Source organism: Cantharellus anzutake (assembly GCF_015039405.1).
Source record: "Cantharellus anzutake strain C23 chromosome Unknown EI90scaffold_31, whole genome shotgun sequence".
NCBI classification, from domain to species: domain Eukaryota; kingdom Fungi; phylum Basidiomycota; class Agaricomycetes; order Cantharellales; family Hydnaceae; genus Cantharellus; species Cantharellus anzutake.
The window spans coordinates 392,856-406,532 of NW_024066981.1; the positions used below are offsets into that span (position 1 = coordinate 392,856).

General features: G+C 48.5%; 5 protein-coding genes across 5 annotated transcripts; 3 read left to right on the forward strand and 2 right to left on the reverse strand.

Annotated features, from left to right (window-relative positions):
* Positions 1 to 229: 229 nt before the first annotated feature.
* EI90DRAFT_3125227 (uncharacterized protein) lies at positions 230 to 1,923 on the forward strand (the record flags this gene model as incomplete). The annotated part of the gene is made up of 2 exons (XM_039063809.1): positions 230 to 487; positions 553 to 1,923. 2 exons carry the CDS (start codon positions 230 to 232, stop codon positions 1,921 to 1,923), a joined length of 1,629 nt encoding a protein of 542 aa, XP_038914874.1.
* A 2,231-nt stretch (positions 1,924 to 4,154) lies between these two features.
* Positions 4,155 to 5,590, forward strand: EI90DRAFT_3062686 (uncharacterized protein). Its single transcript, XM_039060658.1, has 3 exons — positions 4,155 to 4,372; positions 4,439 to 4,747; positions 4,821 to 5,590. Exons 1-3 carry the CDS (start codon positions 4,325 to 4,327, stop codon positions 5,415 to 5,417), a joined length of 954 nt encoding a protein of 317 aa, XP_038914875.1. The 5' UTR covers positions 4,155 to 4,324; the 3' UTR covers positions 5,418 to 5,590.
* Positions 5,591 to 6,997: 1,407 nt separating this feature from the next.
* Positions 6,998 to 7,572, reverse strand: EI90DRAFT_2923928 (uncharacterized protein; the record flags this gene model as incomplete). Its single annotated transcript, XM_039054831.1, has 3 exons — positions 6,998 to 7,035; positions 7,112 to 7,179; positions 7,304 to 7,572. Coding segments are annotated over 3 exons (375 nt in total), but the record flags the coding sequence as incomplete, so codon positions are not given.
* Positions 7,573 to 8,299: 727 nt separating this feature from the next.
* Positions 8,300 to 9,635, reverse strand: EI90DRAFT_1399729 (uncharacterized protein). Its single transcript, XM_039051762.1, has 4 exons — positions 9,033 to 9,635; positions 8,839 to 8,970; positions 8,605 to 8,770; positions 8,300 to 8,538 (listed from the first exon to the last, which is right to left on the reverse strand). Exons 1-4 carry the CDS (start codon positions 9,151 to 9,153, stop codon positions 8,397 to 8,399), a joined length of 561 nt encoding a protein of 186 aa, XP_038914877.1. The 5' UTR covers positions 9,154 to 9,635; the 3' UTR covers positions 8,300 to 8,396.
* A 980-nt stretch (positions 9,636 to 10,615) lies between these two features.
* On the forward strand, positions 10,616 to 13,610 carry EI90DRAFT_2973683 (phosphatidyl serine synthase-domain-containing protein). Its single transcript, XM_039055786.1, has 14 exons — positions 10,616 to 10,720; positions 10,789 to 10,796; positions 10,851 to 10,876; positions 10,975 to 11,060; positions 11,193 to 11,256; positions 11,356 to 11,617; positions 11,744 to 11,827; positions 11,994 to 12,041; positions 12,117 to 12,167; positions 12,233 to 12,260; positions 12,319 to 12,350; positions 12,412 to 12,716; positions 12,787 to 12,958; positions 13,032 to 13,610. Exons 1-14 carry the CDS (start codon positions 10,675 to 10,677, stop codon positions 13,119 to 13,121), a joined length of 1,302 nt encoding a protein of 433 aa, XP_038914878.1. The 5' UTR covers positions 10,616 to 10,674; the 3' UTR covers positions 13,122 to 13,610.
* Positions 13,611 to 13,677: the final 67 nt, after the last annotated feature.

Sequence of the window (13,677 nt, forward strand, 5' to 3'; positions counted from 1 at the left end):
ACATTCCGTGGGATCGGCACTTGTGACATTAGGGGGTTTCATGGTAGAACGACTAAACTGAGTCTAGATTGGGTAAGATTGGCCCAAGTTTAGACCAAACCAAAAGCGTTCACAGTGAAGGGCAGGTTCTGAGTCGAGTTCTCCCGTGATATTAAATGTTCCCGTCACTTAAACATCAGCGCAGGGGGCAAGTGCGGTCCTGTAAGCACAGCGTGTATAGTACATCAGGATGGACAACGTTTCGATCTCCACCGATGACATTGCATCAGAGGAGGGCCAGGGCCAAACGGCTGTAATGCCTCCGGCATTGCGGCTCTTGGACATCTTGACTATTTTGTTCGATGGCTGTCCTAAAGCAACTCTGGCGTCAGCGGCGCAAACTTGCAAATTGTGGTCGATCCCGGCTCTGAAACGCTTGTGGCGAGTGCTTGATACTCTTTTGCCTTTCCTTCGGCTGCTCTTTGAAACGTGGCCTCCTGTTTCCGATGTGAGTGTTTCGTCGTACTACTATTTCCATGGATGAATATGAACGCTATCTACTGTGATGTGTAGAACAGAAATTTCGAGCCAAGGATCCAATTTTATGCACAATTTGTTCAATCTATCACCGTTCATATTGGATACGACAGCATTCATCCCCTGCTAACCAGCGTGCTTACCCATGCGGTACAGTTTTTACAACCACCTCCGTTCCAGCATCTCATTTCTTTGGATTGCTTCTTCAATGGACCAGAGGCAACCCGGGAGGCCGGCATTTGGCTTGCTATACGCCCTCCCAAGATCTCGCTCTCTTTCTTGAGTTCAACAGAAGCCACCTATCTTTCAGTCATTCGATCGCTCTATCATCACGGCGCCTCCTTAACATTCCTCAGTCTGCACATGGACAAAACTTCAGAACTTAGTGAAGCCGTCAAAGAGTGCATTGTGAATGCATTGAAACCGCTGGATAACCTTGCTTGCTTGGCTGCAGACGGACACATTCTCTTTACCCCAACCGTCTGGACGTGCATCGCGCAATTACCCAACTTGGAAGAAGTCCGCTCGCCATTCTTCAAGGGGGGATTCCACGCCACATCCGGTTCCTCAGCCTGGCTTAGTTTCGAACCTTCTACATTGGATGCTCCATTCCCCTCCCTTCGCACTCTCGAGATGGTTGTCCCATCCAAGTTAGCAGCCATCATTTTAGGGTATTATCCCTTGGATGGCGTCCATTGTCTTGGACTGCTACTGACAGACAACAAGAACGATCCGCCAACAGAGCAGTCGCTAATCCAAATAGTCACCAGTTGTAAATCGTTGCATCGATTACTCCTCGTCGCCCCTTATTCTAGGCTCCCTGTACTGCAACTGCCTCTATCTCCTGATCTCACTCATTTGGTGGTCTGCACTGATAGTGTTGGGACGATTGATAATGCCGACTTGGTATATCTATGCTCTAAGACGCCCAACCTCGAAGCATTGGAGTTGGTCCCTACACGGGTCCTTGGAAATCCGCGCCTAACGCTGGAAGTCATACGATCAATCGCAGAGGTATGCCCTCGTCTTGAGCGCGTTTCGTTGTACGTCGATACGGACGTCTCGGGTATCCGATTCTCTTTCGATGACGCTCCGATCCCTTCGAATCATCCACTTTCCACTCTATGCTTCACGCCGTCCGAGGTCTTGAATCGCTCCGAGGTGGCAACGTATCTTTGCACTTTGTTTCGGGATGCCCAACGTGCACCGATAATCGTGGCTCTAAGTGTTTGCTTCGGTCGACATTTTGGCTGGAAATGGCCAATTTACGAGGATTCTGAGGAGGAATGGGAGTGTGTTGCGGAGTTTATGGATACGCTTTGGAGGCGAGTCGTCCCTTCTTTCCGGAATCGATTGGGGCAGAAGGATGCAGAACTGGAAGCGTTACGGAGGGAACCCCGATCTTAACCGCCGGGGAAGTTGTAATGAAGAGGGTTCTGTTTTTTTTTTTTTGGGTGGCTATAAAGAGTTTGGGGATTACCAGGACTGTTATAGGTACTTTGAGGATGCGTGGAGTTTTTAGGTTCTCCTTCGGATTTATTGCGCCAAGCTGGAACTCGGAATGTTCAAGTACACTTCGCACCCATTTTTCTTTCTCACCGTGCGATTATTCCTGTTGTCTACGGCTCTCTCCTTCACACCTGCTTTTGGCTCCCCCTTTGCTCAGGATTGCCTTAGTATTTTATTGATCACACCCGCAACTTTTGCAGTGACTTGGCAAAATACCCTAGCCCCAATTGCAGTAAACACACACTCAATACAATCTTGTAGGGTATTTCTCCCTGCGCCTCTAATCCCGGGAAGTATGGCTGCCCACTCTTAGAGTGTGTACCCCCCGAGTCAGAAGTGTCCACCGATATTATTGTGCAAGCTGCGGATCCTCTCTCGAACCCGCTCTCCATTTACGTATTAAAGGCCTCGAGCAGCTGGAGGTAGCATGTTCATTCCATGTCTTGCGCGTGCCGTCCTCATCTATCGACGGGTAAGCTACTATCACAATGGGTCCGGTATACTTTCTTCGACCTGGGCGTCTTGACAACGATCGGAAGAAAGCGCTGCTCCTGAAACCCCCTGACCGGCATGAAGACGTGATAACGTGCAGCCTGGAGCACCAGAACAGTGCCACGAGCCCCATTGCAGATTACCTGACCTTGGGAGGCCAAGCCAGATGAAGACGGAGAAAGGATCAAGAGGTGTTTCACCAAGTTATTGGGTAGCGTGGACTGTCCGAAATGCAAAGAGAATGTTTCCAAGAGCATGCAAACGAATTCTGGGTGCCGATGGGCAGAGGTGAAAGAAGACCATGACCTTCGAATCGCGCGGAAGGCTGGGCGTTGTTGTGAGTCACTGAAACCTGCGTGTTACCAGAGCTGATCTGTTTTTAGGCTTTTTTGGCGCTGCATCACTGAAACACGACAAAGGAACAAGCAGAATTGAATATATCCTTGTCGAACTCGAGCCGGTTCTAATCATCGGACCAATGATTTTGTCCCGTCAGGCGATAGCCACCGAAGCTTGTCGATACGCATGCGAGGTGTTTGTTAAGCAGCTAGCCTCGAGCCTCGAGTCGCCGGAGGTATCCGGCGCGTGGAGCTTTTTACAGAGCGCGCAAGTTCCGCGCAGAAATTACCTTACACAGCTTCTCTGCTTACGGACGTTGACCCATACATCTGGACTACGAGCGTAACTGCTAGGAGACGGGTTGCCATATTTGGAATGGCATTCTAACACGTTGCAGGGCCAATGCTTGTCGTTCTTTGAAGAACACGACGCTCCAAGATCGATTAGAATGCGACATTCGCTTACGGGCACTGGAGGAGACGTACGGTGCTCAGCCCAAAATGAAATACTGGAGTACTGGAATTGATCCCAATGCTGAAGGGAAATTATCGCATTGGCGAATCAGATGTGGTTGTGGCCAGTTCAACACGGACACGGATGTGAAATTTCGGCATGTCCGAACGCGCCACAAAAACAAGTCCAAATGTGACTGAACACCTGATGGATTCTGGAGCAGTCTAGCCCCGGATTATAATCTGCTGGAATCATGACCCTGGAATGCGGGAACAACTGCGTTGGATTACATAAGACTTTGGGCAAGAGTGGTGCAGGGGCGCAACGTTTCATTGTCGACGTACAGCTTCTCCACACACGACAGAGTGTCTGGTCTACTCGATAGCGCCTCTATACAAGCTGGCAGTCGTGGACCAAGGGCTCGATATGTGGTTTGTGGGGCGTTTGGGGTGGTCCCTGCGCTTTCCAGTTGAAATCGACGATGATGCGAAGGCCTGCAGACGCCTGGGTGGAGCCATGAGCCGAATTTGTTCGAGGCAGTGTCTAATTTATTCCGGCAATGGGCTGCATGATTTTCGCGGGCGTTTCGAAACATTTGGGTTCTCTCCACATCAACTCATGGCTAATTCGTACTTTTACACAAGGAAGGGTTTCACTGCATGTGAGAGGGAAGAGGGACCAGTGAGATATCTCAGAATCCGAGTAAGTCCCCTGGCATTGAACAGTTTCAGAGTCCAGGTGGTCCAACTCCCGTTCATTGAACTATCGTACTTTAATCTACATTCGGGTGAATATAGATTCATCGGCCAACTTGAATTTAGTAGGTCTGCCTTGCCCTTTGGGCCGCCGAGTAGAAACTGAATTGGATGCGAGGCGGTGCCCTGGCCGTGGATCGCTTGGCAACAGCACCCTCCGCGTGCGGAAGAGGGTTCTTATTCAGTCCCAAGTGCATAAAGCTTTCCATGAATTTTGGAGATGTACAGTCTTCGACTGGTTCGACCACAGATCAGCCAAAATGGGCGACCAGGCTGCAGAAATTCAATGGGGCTCGTTTGGCTCTCTAGTTCGTGTTCCTCCTCGTTCGATCGGCATCGCTGTAGACTGACCATTACGCCATACATATTTAAAGGAAACGCTAACGACCTGTGACATCGACGCCATTTCGAACTTCGACCAAGATTTTATCGTTGTGTCGACTGCGTTCAATCTGCATACCCCATTTCCTTCCCCCTACACGGATAACCCCCCGGACTGTATCCTCCAAACTTCAGATCAGATCTTGTTCCACGTGCACAGAGAAAGACTTCAAAGCAAATCTCGGACCTCCTTTGGTGGCCTCTTCACCGATAGTTGCGCCATTGCGCTGGACGGCTCATCGGTTGTTTTCCTCGTTGACGAAGATGCTAGAGTCATCAACTGCCTACTCCACATCCTTTATGTACGTACGCGAATTTGTCTCTAACTCTTTACCTTGATGGCACCTGCCGATGTCGGGTCTTTCTAAATTGCAGGGAATCTCTTCACGTATTTACTCTCCGGACTTCGAAACGATTGCTCAAACTTTCGATGCCCTCGTCGAGTATGGCTGTCAGCTCTCTGAATGCGTACCCGCAGATTCCGAAACTTTCATAGATCTCATGTCTTACTCCGCAGACCCGAATGCTGATCCATTGGCGGTCTACACTCTTGCAGCATCGCATGGTTTCGAGGAGTTAGCAGTTCAATGCTCTTATTACGCATTGCGTGTCCCCATATCTTCCATCGATGCGCAAAGCTCCATTACAATGGGTCCCCTATATCTAGCCCGCCTTTTCAGGCTCCATGAAGCTCGAAAAGCCGCACTAGATAAGTTGCTCCTGAATCCGCCAGAATTGCACGAAAATGCATCGGACTGTGACTGGGAGTTGAGGATGAGCGTGATGCGAGCTTATAGTCTGGTCGCAGGATATATAACATGGGAGGCGAAGGCCGATACCAGTCCTGCGTGGATCAATAGCCATTTCGAGATGATGATGCAGAGCGTGGGGTGCCATGATTGCCGGAAAGGCGTGCGCGTGAGGGTGATGGGTGTTGTAAGCGCTTGGGATGAGGTAAAGAAGACGATTTAAGAAGAGCGAGGCCTCCGGGCCCGGGTACTTTAGGAGCACAACATCCAATCCCACTCCGCATAGCTCTGTTGACGGTGATGTCTCTTGACTCTTGGAAGGTAACAGGGCTAGAAGATCCAACATCATCACAATGTACGTGGTTACACCGGTGTGAGATGCTAATAGATTGCAAGGCGAACAAGAGAAGCCGCATTCTCTGGATTAATCATCATTCTGATAGCGGCGTGCCTGCATGCACATCGGCAAAGCCAGACAAAGATGCTCCAAATGCTCCACACTCCAAATGCTGGGTTCTGGGGTTCTCTGGAGCATCCTAGGCAGTGGCCAGTTGATTTTCCTAATGGAGATGGGTCATTACTGACCCAACATTGGATTGACCCTTAGTTTCGTGAACGGTCTATCTGTTGTACCCATCTCCAAAACAGATTTGAAACCCTGCATGGCAATGCCAGTGCAGTGTGCGAACGACTAAAAAATCGGGGATAGGATGGACAGGGAACGTGGTCCAATCAGCACTTGGAGCTTAAAAGTGTTGCTTTGTGGCGTCAACGCACTCGGCCTTTTTGCGCCAGGTTCCTGAGGATTATTACTTGGGGCACGCTTCTCTGGTCCAGAGTGCTCCAACACATACGTAAAGGTAATGAAGTGGCTACTGGCTTGCGAAAATGAGCCGTACGGATGCAACAACGAGCAAAGTCCGGGGCTGCAGGAACCAAGTCTGACGAAAAACCCAACGCTTCGAAGAACTCGAGACATGTATGATCACTAGCATGCCAGAACGGCTTCATCCTTAGACCGAGGTGCCATTCTCGAGCAGTAGTGGTTTCGGCCATGACCGTGCAGCCTTTGTTACATGAATGAACGATCCAGTAATGACTTTGGCATCTTTGTTGTTAACGGCCGGTGATGGTAAGTGAACAAATTAAGGAAGTGCCCACACCACAGTGAAGTGATGGTGCAGTTCCCACAAATTTTCACCACACGCAGGACTCCTTGTGCATTGAGTCAATCAGACTCGAACCGATAGAGGCGGGGGACAAAGAAATGGAAGGAACTCGATACATGCGTTGAACCACGTTACGGGGCTGCCCCACAGACCTGGCATGGCTCCCGAAGAGTGGAGCAGTAAGGACCCTGAATGAACAAAAGTACCCGCAACTTTAAAGCCCGGCCAACAATGAAATCGTCGCGGACATCCCAAATACCAAATCAAAACTGGTTGGAGCACTGCTGGTAGGAGAAGGTAGGTCGCATACGAACGAAACAAGAAGCGCAGTGTCATCAAGACATTGACATCAACCAACCCAATTCCATCATAATTCCAACGTCAGGGAACAAATCAATTGAGTTTGCAACACTGCCTCTCAATTGAAATGTCAATATTGATGGTAGTGGCTCCAGATTCGAAAGCAAGGAAAAATAAATTTACAGACAACATGAGCAATCCGTACAAGTGCGTAACGTTACAAACTGGGGGGAGGGATAGGAGAAACAAGCAAGAATCAAATGAGGGGAATGAAAGATGAAGTTGGTGTGTGTGATGAAAAACAAATGTCAGATTAACACCGTGAATCGCGTGTTTAGAGCCTAGTGATAGCCTTGGAATCGAGTGGCATCCCTGTCACCAGAAGAAAAAGAAACGAAAAGGTTTAAAGAACGTCAAGAGATATTGTCAAACAACTCCCGTCACTAACCGGTGTTAGGATCGATACCGTTCCGGGCGAGATATTCCTTATGTCTAATCAACCTAGCTTGGTCAAAACTATACCCGATGCGAGAAGACAGCATAATCGAGAACCGCCCGCATTGAGAGTCGGGGAAAAAAAAAAAACAGAGAGAAAATACTATCAGCTAAGCGCCCGATCATCACCACCTTGAACACTCACGTAACACCCCTTGCTTGCATGATCCTTCTCACTTCCTCCTCTCCTCTCTCATCAAGCCCAACTCTAGAATCGCCATCGATGTTCCCTTCTAGATCGAACATGTTCGAACTGAGCCCTGCATCACGTTGTGCTTCGAACGTTGATAGAGGGACATAATGACGACCGAATCTTCCAAAGAAGGAAGTGGGTAAGATGGAGAGGAGTCGCTGTGGGACGTAAGGTGCTAAACGGGCACGATGATAGTATGCAACTGCGGTGTGTGAGAGAGAGGGGGGGGGGGGGGGTTGGAATCAACAATTGGTGTTATTGTTTTCAACCTACGTTCGATGAGTGCTTACGCAGAAGGGAGAGGGCTATCAGAGATAGTATCGAGAGTGTGTAGATCATCGTCGACGACTTGTTGAAAGTCGAACCAGTTCAGGTGCAAAGGCAGTTATGTACGAGAGAAATATGTGGGAGCGGAAGAAGAAGCGGCGGCTGTGCCCTCGGTACATCCTTGCCCGTGGCTATGTTTCGGGGCGGCGCTTGCCGACCAACCTCCCTCCAGCAACCGGAGAGAAGGCTGAGTCCGAATCACAGAACAGTCACTACTTAAATCGCCGTCGCAGGGATACCAGCATCCCCTCCACTCAAGTGGAGTAATCTCGGATTTGGCTCATCATGATCATCAAATCACGAACACCCTCGAAATAGGCAGCTGCAAGCAAACCTGCGCGGCAAAGTTTGCATGAATGGCTTCGTTTTATTCCAGTTCCCACAACGAACGACAACCTTGAAACGAGAAGGCGTACTTAAAATCAAATTTCTTTCGTGTAAGGAAGCATTACTACCACTGTACAAAAGATGGAAGCAAATGAGAAGGAGAAGACAAGAGAGTCCAAGAAATGTTCGATTACACATGAATGATGCATGTAGGAATGTCCGCTGTCAATGATGTACAAAAGGGTTTGGCAAGCTGGTTAAAAAAAAACAAAAAGATGAGGATGAGAAACATTATTTGTTGAAGTCGTTCAATATCGTCAAGAAAAAAAAAACATGTATCCATGAAAACGTTAACTCGTGGATCATTGTACGGAACCAATGAAGGAATCCTTTAGAAGAGTTTGAGAGCAACAATGTTGGCATCGGTGCTGCATTGCAAGGTCGCGATTCCAGACGTCGCCGTGCCGCTCACACCATAGGTACCAGCAGCACATTGATTTTGGAAGAAATGGTATGAACCATCTTCCTGAGTGCTAAGTATTGCCAATCGCGCGTAAGGATTCTTACCATGGTATGCGTAATGATTTGCACAAACTTACTTTCCCGCGAAGAGAATCGTTCCATCGCTCTGCCTGATGAAATTGGAGAATGTGGAACCACTGTCGTCGACGTAATAGCAGTCATCGACGGTCACGGTGAACGGAGGGCCGCTATAGGGAGTCTGCAGGGACAAGCATTTGCCAGTGGATTTGACGACAAGGTGGCCTGGAAGAAATGGGATGCATATAATTTTGTTTAGCTTCCCACGCTCATGAAGCGAAGGCGAGACAAACCTTCGGTTGGTGTCCCATTCGTCCCGTCATAGCGACCGAAGTTTGGTTGACAGTTCTGGACGTCGACCTCTAGGCCGGACGCGCTGTACGAGAGCTTGTTGGACGCGTCCAGGTTGAGCTTGTGCCCGTTCGCTGATCATCATCAGAGTTAATTTAATTTGTTGGATGAGTGAGAGGATCTAACAAGCACATACTCGTCTTCAAAAAGCCAGTTGCAATAGTTGTGCACTGAGAGGTTGGTACGATGCGCTTGTCTAGCGGGAGGGCCGAGGCGAGAGAGAGGAGACCAAAGACGAATGCGAATGATGCAATCATTTCGAATTACAAGGTACTATGCGAAGGTAGCGCAAAGAAGATGCGAGAAAGCAAGTAGGACGAAGAGTAGAGTAGAAAGGAGATCAAGTGTGTATTAGAAGTGAGGAGAGAGTGGTGAGGGGTTGAGGCAAGTGTCAGTCATCCGCCGTTATATAGGCTGGCAGGTGAGACTGAAGTGCTGATGTAAGTCGACCTTAGCTTCGTATTACCATAGCGTTTTGCAAGCATCATTAGATTAATCGCAAGGTTGCTGCGGAGACTTGCTCCCAATTACCATGATCTTACATCATGTCTGCTATCAGGCCGCATTTTGCATATCCCATGAGTTGTTTGGCATTGCCACTTGAGGGCTTTTCTTGTTGAGACTTGCTGCACGGAGGCGATCGGTGGCTCGGATCGTCATGGTCGCGTGAGTACCGGCCGCTTTCCACCGCTGAGAGCTGTGTGATTATCAAACATTGGTGATGCCAATATTGTGCGAACTGACCCCGTTGTGTAGGTAATATAGGCAATAATTTCCCTCCACATCGGTACTGCCTCGAAGCTGGGTGTGTACGTATAAGTTCACGACAATTATCAGATGACTGGCATCAGAGACGCCCCAACACCACTGGCAATATTGGCAAGAGCCTATGCCCGGAACTCGGTAATCGCGAAAGAGTCCGCAGCGGTCCGCATTCTCGGAAACTGTTGGTGTTACATCCTGGTTTTTCAAAGATCTGCACCTTGGACTAATTCAGATTAAGGATGCAGGCAACGTCACATCATCGCTATGTAGTCGTTTCAGCTTCGACGGCTCATTTCGCGGTCGATGTATGTAACCAACCGTACCGCAACTCGCCCTTCGGCAAGCTCCGTTCTGCTTGAGTGAATTTTGCGTCCCCGGCTAGCACCGTGGGGGGCTATCGCTGAGCGTAGTTCGCTCTTCTAGAGTACGTAAAGTATTCGGATTCAGAGATTGATAACCCGCGCTTATGCGCACCCCTTACTCTAACGCTTACGTCTCACGGCACATCCCGGCTGTCAGCATTTTCACGAGACAATGACAACATCGTTGCTTTGACTCGACATGTCCCCATCTTGGCAGGGCCAAAGCGGGGAATTAAACTGGTTAAGCATCATTTTGACTCAACTGAATGCAATAGAATCGGTCAACTCCGCGAGCTATAAGTAGCCGAGAGCATAAAGCATTACAGTACTACAGGTAGCACTACACACAATTCGTCGCAACCACAAGAATCCTTTTCTGGGATCCTGTGACGTGAATAATATAACAATATAACAATAAATTCGGACAACTCCATGAGGCATTTTATTGTCACGTGGGGAATGCAAACAAATTCCCCTTTTTGGGTTTGGCAATACTTATTCCTCCTTTCGACGAACGTGCATTCTCTTTCGATAATGTCTCAAACACAACCAGAATCCCTTGCGCAAACAGCGCATTTCTCTAGCGCACCTTCTTCTCCCGTTCACGAGCGGGGAGTAATCAGCAGTACAGATGACGAGTATTTCGCCTTGATGACGCCTGGGCCTCAGCCTGGATTGAATGGCGTTCCCGTGAGATGTGAGTGGCCCGTCATCGACTCTTGGGACTTGGCATTCACCAAGAACCCATATATGCTACAACTTAAGGGTATGATGTAGGTGTATGATGTTCGGATCTGTAGCCCAAGCTGACACGCGGTGGATTACAGGCGGACCGTTCAGAGCCATACACTCGGTTTGCATCATTAATATTATCATAATTACCCCGCCTATTTCCCTCTACTCATACTCACCACACTCACCAACCTTTAATACCCACATCATTCCTTACAGGATCGTCCCATTCGACCGAACAAATGACACAAGTGTAGGATTTTTCTTCAAACCTGCAACCCTCACCGCATTGGCAATAATGTTAGGTAGAGAGAGAGATGTTCCTTTAAAAAAACCCTTGAAATTCTGATTTCAAAGCGAATTCTTATTCCCAAATCTCTCCTGTCCTGGGAACGAAAACAAAAACACAAACGTGAAAAAAAAACACAAAAACAAAGCCATACTTGCTTATGTAGCCATATCAAAAGATGTCCTGGAAGAAGGTCGAGATAAACAGCTCTTGTACGTACTACTTCACATATTGAGTCATGGTCCTAACGAACCCTTCGTTTACTCACATTTCACAATCAAATCATTGGTCACCACGTCATACGTACCCAGAGGGATCTACTCGACAATAGTGGCTTTTCTCACCTTTTCCCTTGTCCAGTTTCGGGATGGCCCTTTCCTTCGTCCCCATCCCGCTTTCTGGCGTGTTGTCCTTGGAGTCAACCTCATCTACGAGCTCGGACTCGTATTCTTGCTCTTCCAAGATTTAGACAGCGCCAGAATGATGATGAAATATCTGGATCCATCATTAGGCGTTCCACTTCCGGAGAAAAGCTACACAGAAGATTGCACACTTACATTGAAGACCCTATGGGTAATGAGTCCATCTCCCCCCCTTCTTCTGATGTGTTTAAAAAAGGGTCCCTTGTCTGATCCGCCGCCATTTCTTTTTTTTTCTGTGGGGCTTTTGAAATTCGGCACTTTGTGTCCGACTTGTTAGGGCGCTATCGATATCTTCTGTTTGGCCCATTCGCTTGGATGGTTTGGCAAAGCCCTTATTTTGAGGGATTATTGGTTCTGCTGGGTAAGTAGGAGATGGTGTGGCGCTACTATTACCTTTTTTTTTTTCGCTTGGTTTTTTTTTTTTTCCCCTTCTTCTTTCTCGGTTGTTCCCTTTTCTCTCTGCGTTGCAAGAGAATCCCTTCCTCATCCAATTTTTTCCCTTTCTTTTCTTTCCCTCTCAAATATAGATTCTCAGCGTCGCATTCGAGCTTGCGGAATATTCGCTATCACATCAGGTTCGCCGTCATCCATTCATTGCGTGTGTGGCGCACAAATTTCTCCAGCTTCTGATATGTAATGAGGGGGATTAGTTACCTAATTTCAATGAGTGTTGGTGGGATCACTGGCTCCTGGATGTTTTGGTACGTAGGTTGCTTTATCCTCTCATCCTCCAGCAGAACGATTCCGGCTGAAGAGCCATAAACAGATATGCAACTGGGCTGGAATTTCCCTCGGTAAGAGAACAAGCTTGCAGGGGCGCTTCGACCTCCACTACCTAACGGCGGGTCGTAGGCATGAGAACTTGCGCATATTTTGAGGTCAAGGTGAGCATTGGCAATTATAGGCGTGCAGTGACGACGGAGCCAATATTCCTGCCCTTGACAGCGATACGTCTGGCGAGGATTTCGTGAAACCCGGGGTATTCGCAAGAAATCAGCCCGTGTCGTCAAGCAACTTACCCCACAGTCATGGACGACCTTCAAATGGGAAGGAACCCGATCATTCGTTGGATACGTTGCCGTCGTATCGCTTCTCACAACGTTCCTCGTTGCGGAGCTGAACGTCTTCTATTTGAAAGCGTTACTATGGATGGGTCCCGAACACAAGTTCGTTATTGCAAGGCTAGCGGGCATGTTTTTGTGCGCATTGCCTGCTACGAGGGAGCTATATCAGTATCTCCATGAAACTCAGTGAGTAATTCCAAGTCGTAACAGCACCACAGGATCTCGTAATTTCTGTATCTTTGCAACTCGCTTCCAGGAGAGTCGTGCGGATGGGCCAGCACGCATGGTTATTGCTCGCCACGGTGCTAACTGAGTTATTGATCATCGTCAAGTTCGGTCGTGGACAGTTCCCTGAGCCTTTCCCGACTCCCGTCAAAGTCTTCTTTGCATCTCTTGTTTTCTTCCTCATTGCTTACCCTTCCATCAAGGTAACGTGGCTTTGCTGATTTACCCCCTTATCTTCCTAACATTGACCTTGCTCTGATTATCCCACATACACAGTTCGGTATCCCTGCCGTAAGGCGCACGGCTAAGCAGAGTATCCAGCCTCTTCAAACAAAGGCAAAGGATCATGATGCTAAGAATGACTGATCGCTTCCACGGTCTTTTGAAGCGATTGAGACTCTCGTTCCAACAATTTGTACTGGTGATGATTGCCACCGACAGCCATACTGTGCATTCTGTAGCCCCGTTCTTCTTCCCTTGCTATTTTACTTCTAGTCGTGTCCTAATCATGGTCCATTTACTTTCTTACCCCACGCAAGATCCCTTATCATGCACACCCTTCTACCACTTCTGCGAACGGGCTTTTTCACAACTAATTCACGTAGCGTGATCTTCGATCCACCTAATACGATAATCTTTCCGTCAGAAATAGGCCGGGTTCACTCGTTCCTCAATGGGCATTCGAATAATCACAGGCGAGAGAGCCGCCCTGGTCGCAAGCCCAACAAAATCTTGCGTTCATCTCATAGTGGGTTGTACGAGTGATAGCCTCCGACTCGTACCTGATTACACTATGGGAGGGGAAAAGCTATCGTATTGTTAGTTCATCTGGGGTCATCACCGAAGAGAGATAGGAACGACGGTCGATGGTGAGTTTGATGGTCCTGGAAGAACCTCCGTGTCACCTTGGGCAGGAAGGCTT

Excerpts from the sequence above, each read along its gene's own strand:
- EI90DRAFT_3062686 (XM_039060658.1), top strand. The coding sequence starts at position 4,325 with ATGGGCGACCAGGCTGCAGAAATTCAATGGGGCTCGTTTGGCTCTCTA. Across the intron at positions 4,373-4,438 it reads GGGGCTCGTTTGGCTCTCTA|GAAACGCTAACGACCTGTGA; the intron begins GTTCGTGTTCCT and ends ACATATTTAAAG. Across the intron at positions 4,748-4,820 it reads GCCTACTCCACATCCTTTAT|GGAATCTCTTCACGTATTTA; the intron begins GTACGTACGCGA and ends TCTAAATTGCAG.
- EI90DRAFT_1399729 (XM_039051762.1), bottom strand. The coding sequence starts at position 9,153 with ATGATTGCATCATTCGCATTCGTCTTTGGTCTCCTCTCTCTCGCCTCG. Across the intron at positions 8,971-9,032 it reads AACTGGCTTTTTGAAGACGA|CGAACGGGCACAAGCTCAAC; the intron begins GTATGTGCTTGT and ends GATGATGATCAG. Across the intron at positions 8,539-8,604 it reads ACGATTCTCTTCGCGGGAAA|CACTCAGGAAGATGGTTCAT; the intron begins GTAAGTTTGTGC and ends GGCAATACTTAG.
- EI90DRAFT_2973683 (XM_039055786.1), top strand. The coding sequence starts at position 10,675 with ATGACGCCTGGGCCTCAGCCTGGATTGAATGGCGTTCCCGTGAGAT. Across the intron at positions 11,257-11,355 it reads GGTCGAGATAAACAGCTCTT|AGGGATCTACTCGACAATAG; the intron begins GTACGTACTACT and ends ATACGTACCCAG. Across the intron at positions 12,351-12,411 it reads GCGCATATTTTGAGGTCAAG|CGATACGTCTGGCGAGGATT; the intron begins GTGAGCATTGGC and ends TGCCCTTGACAG.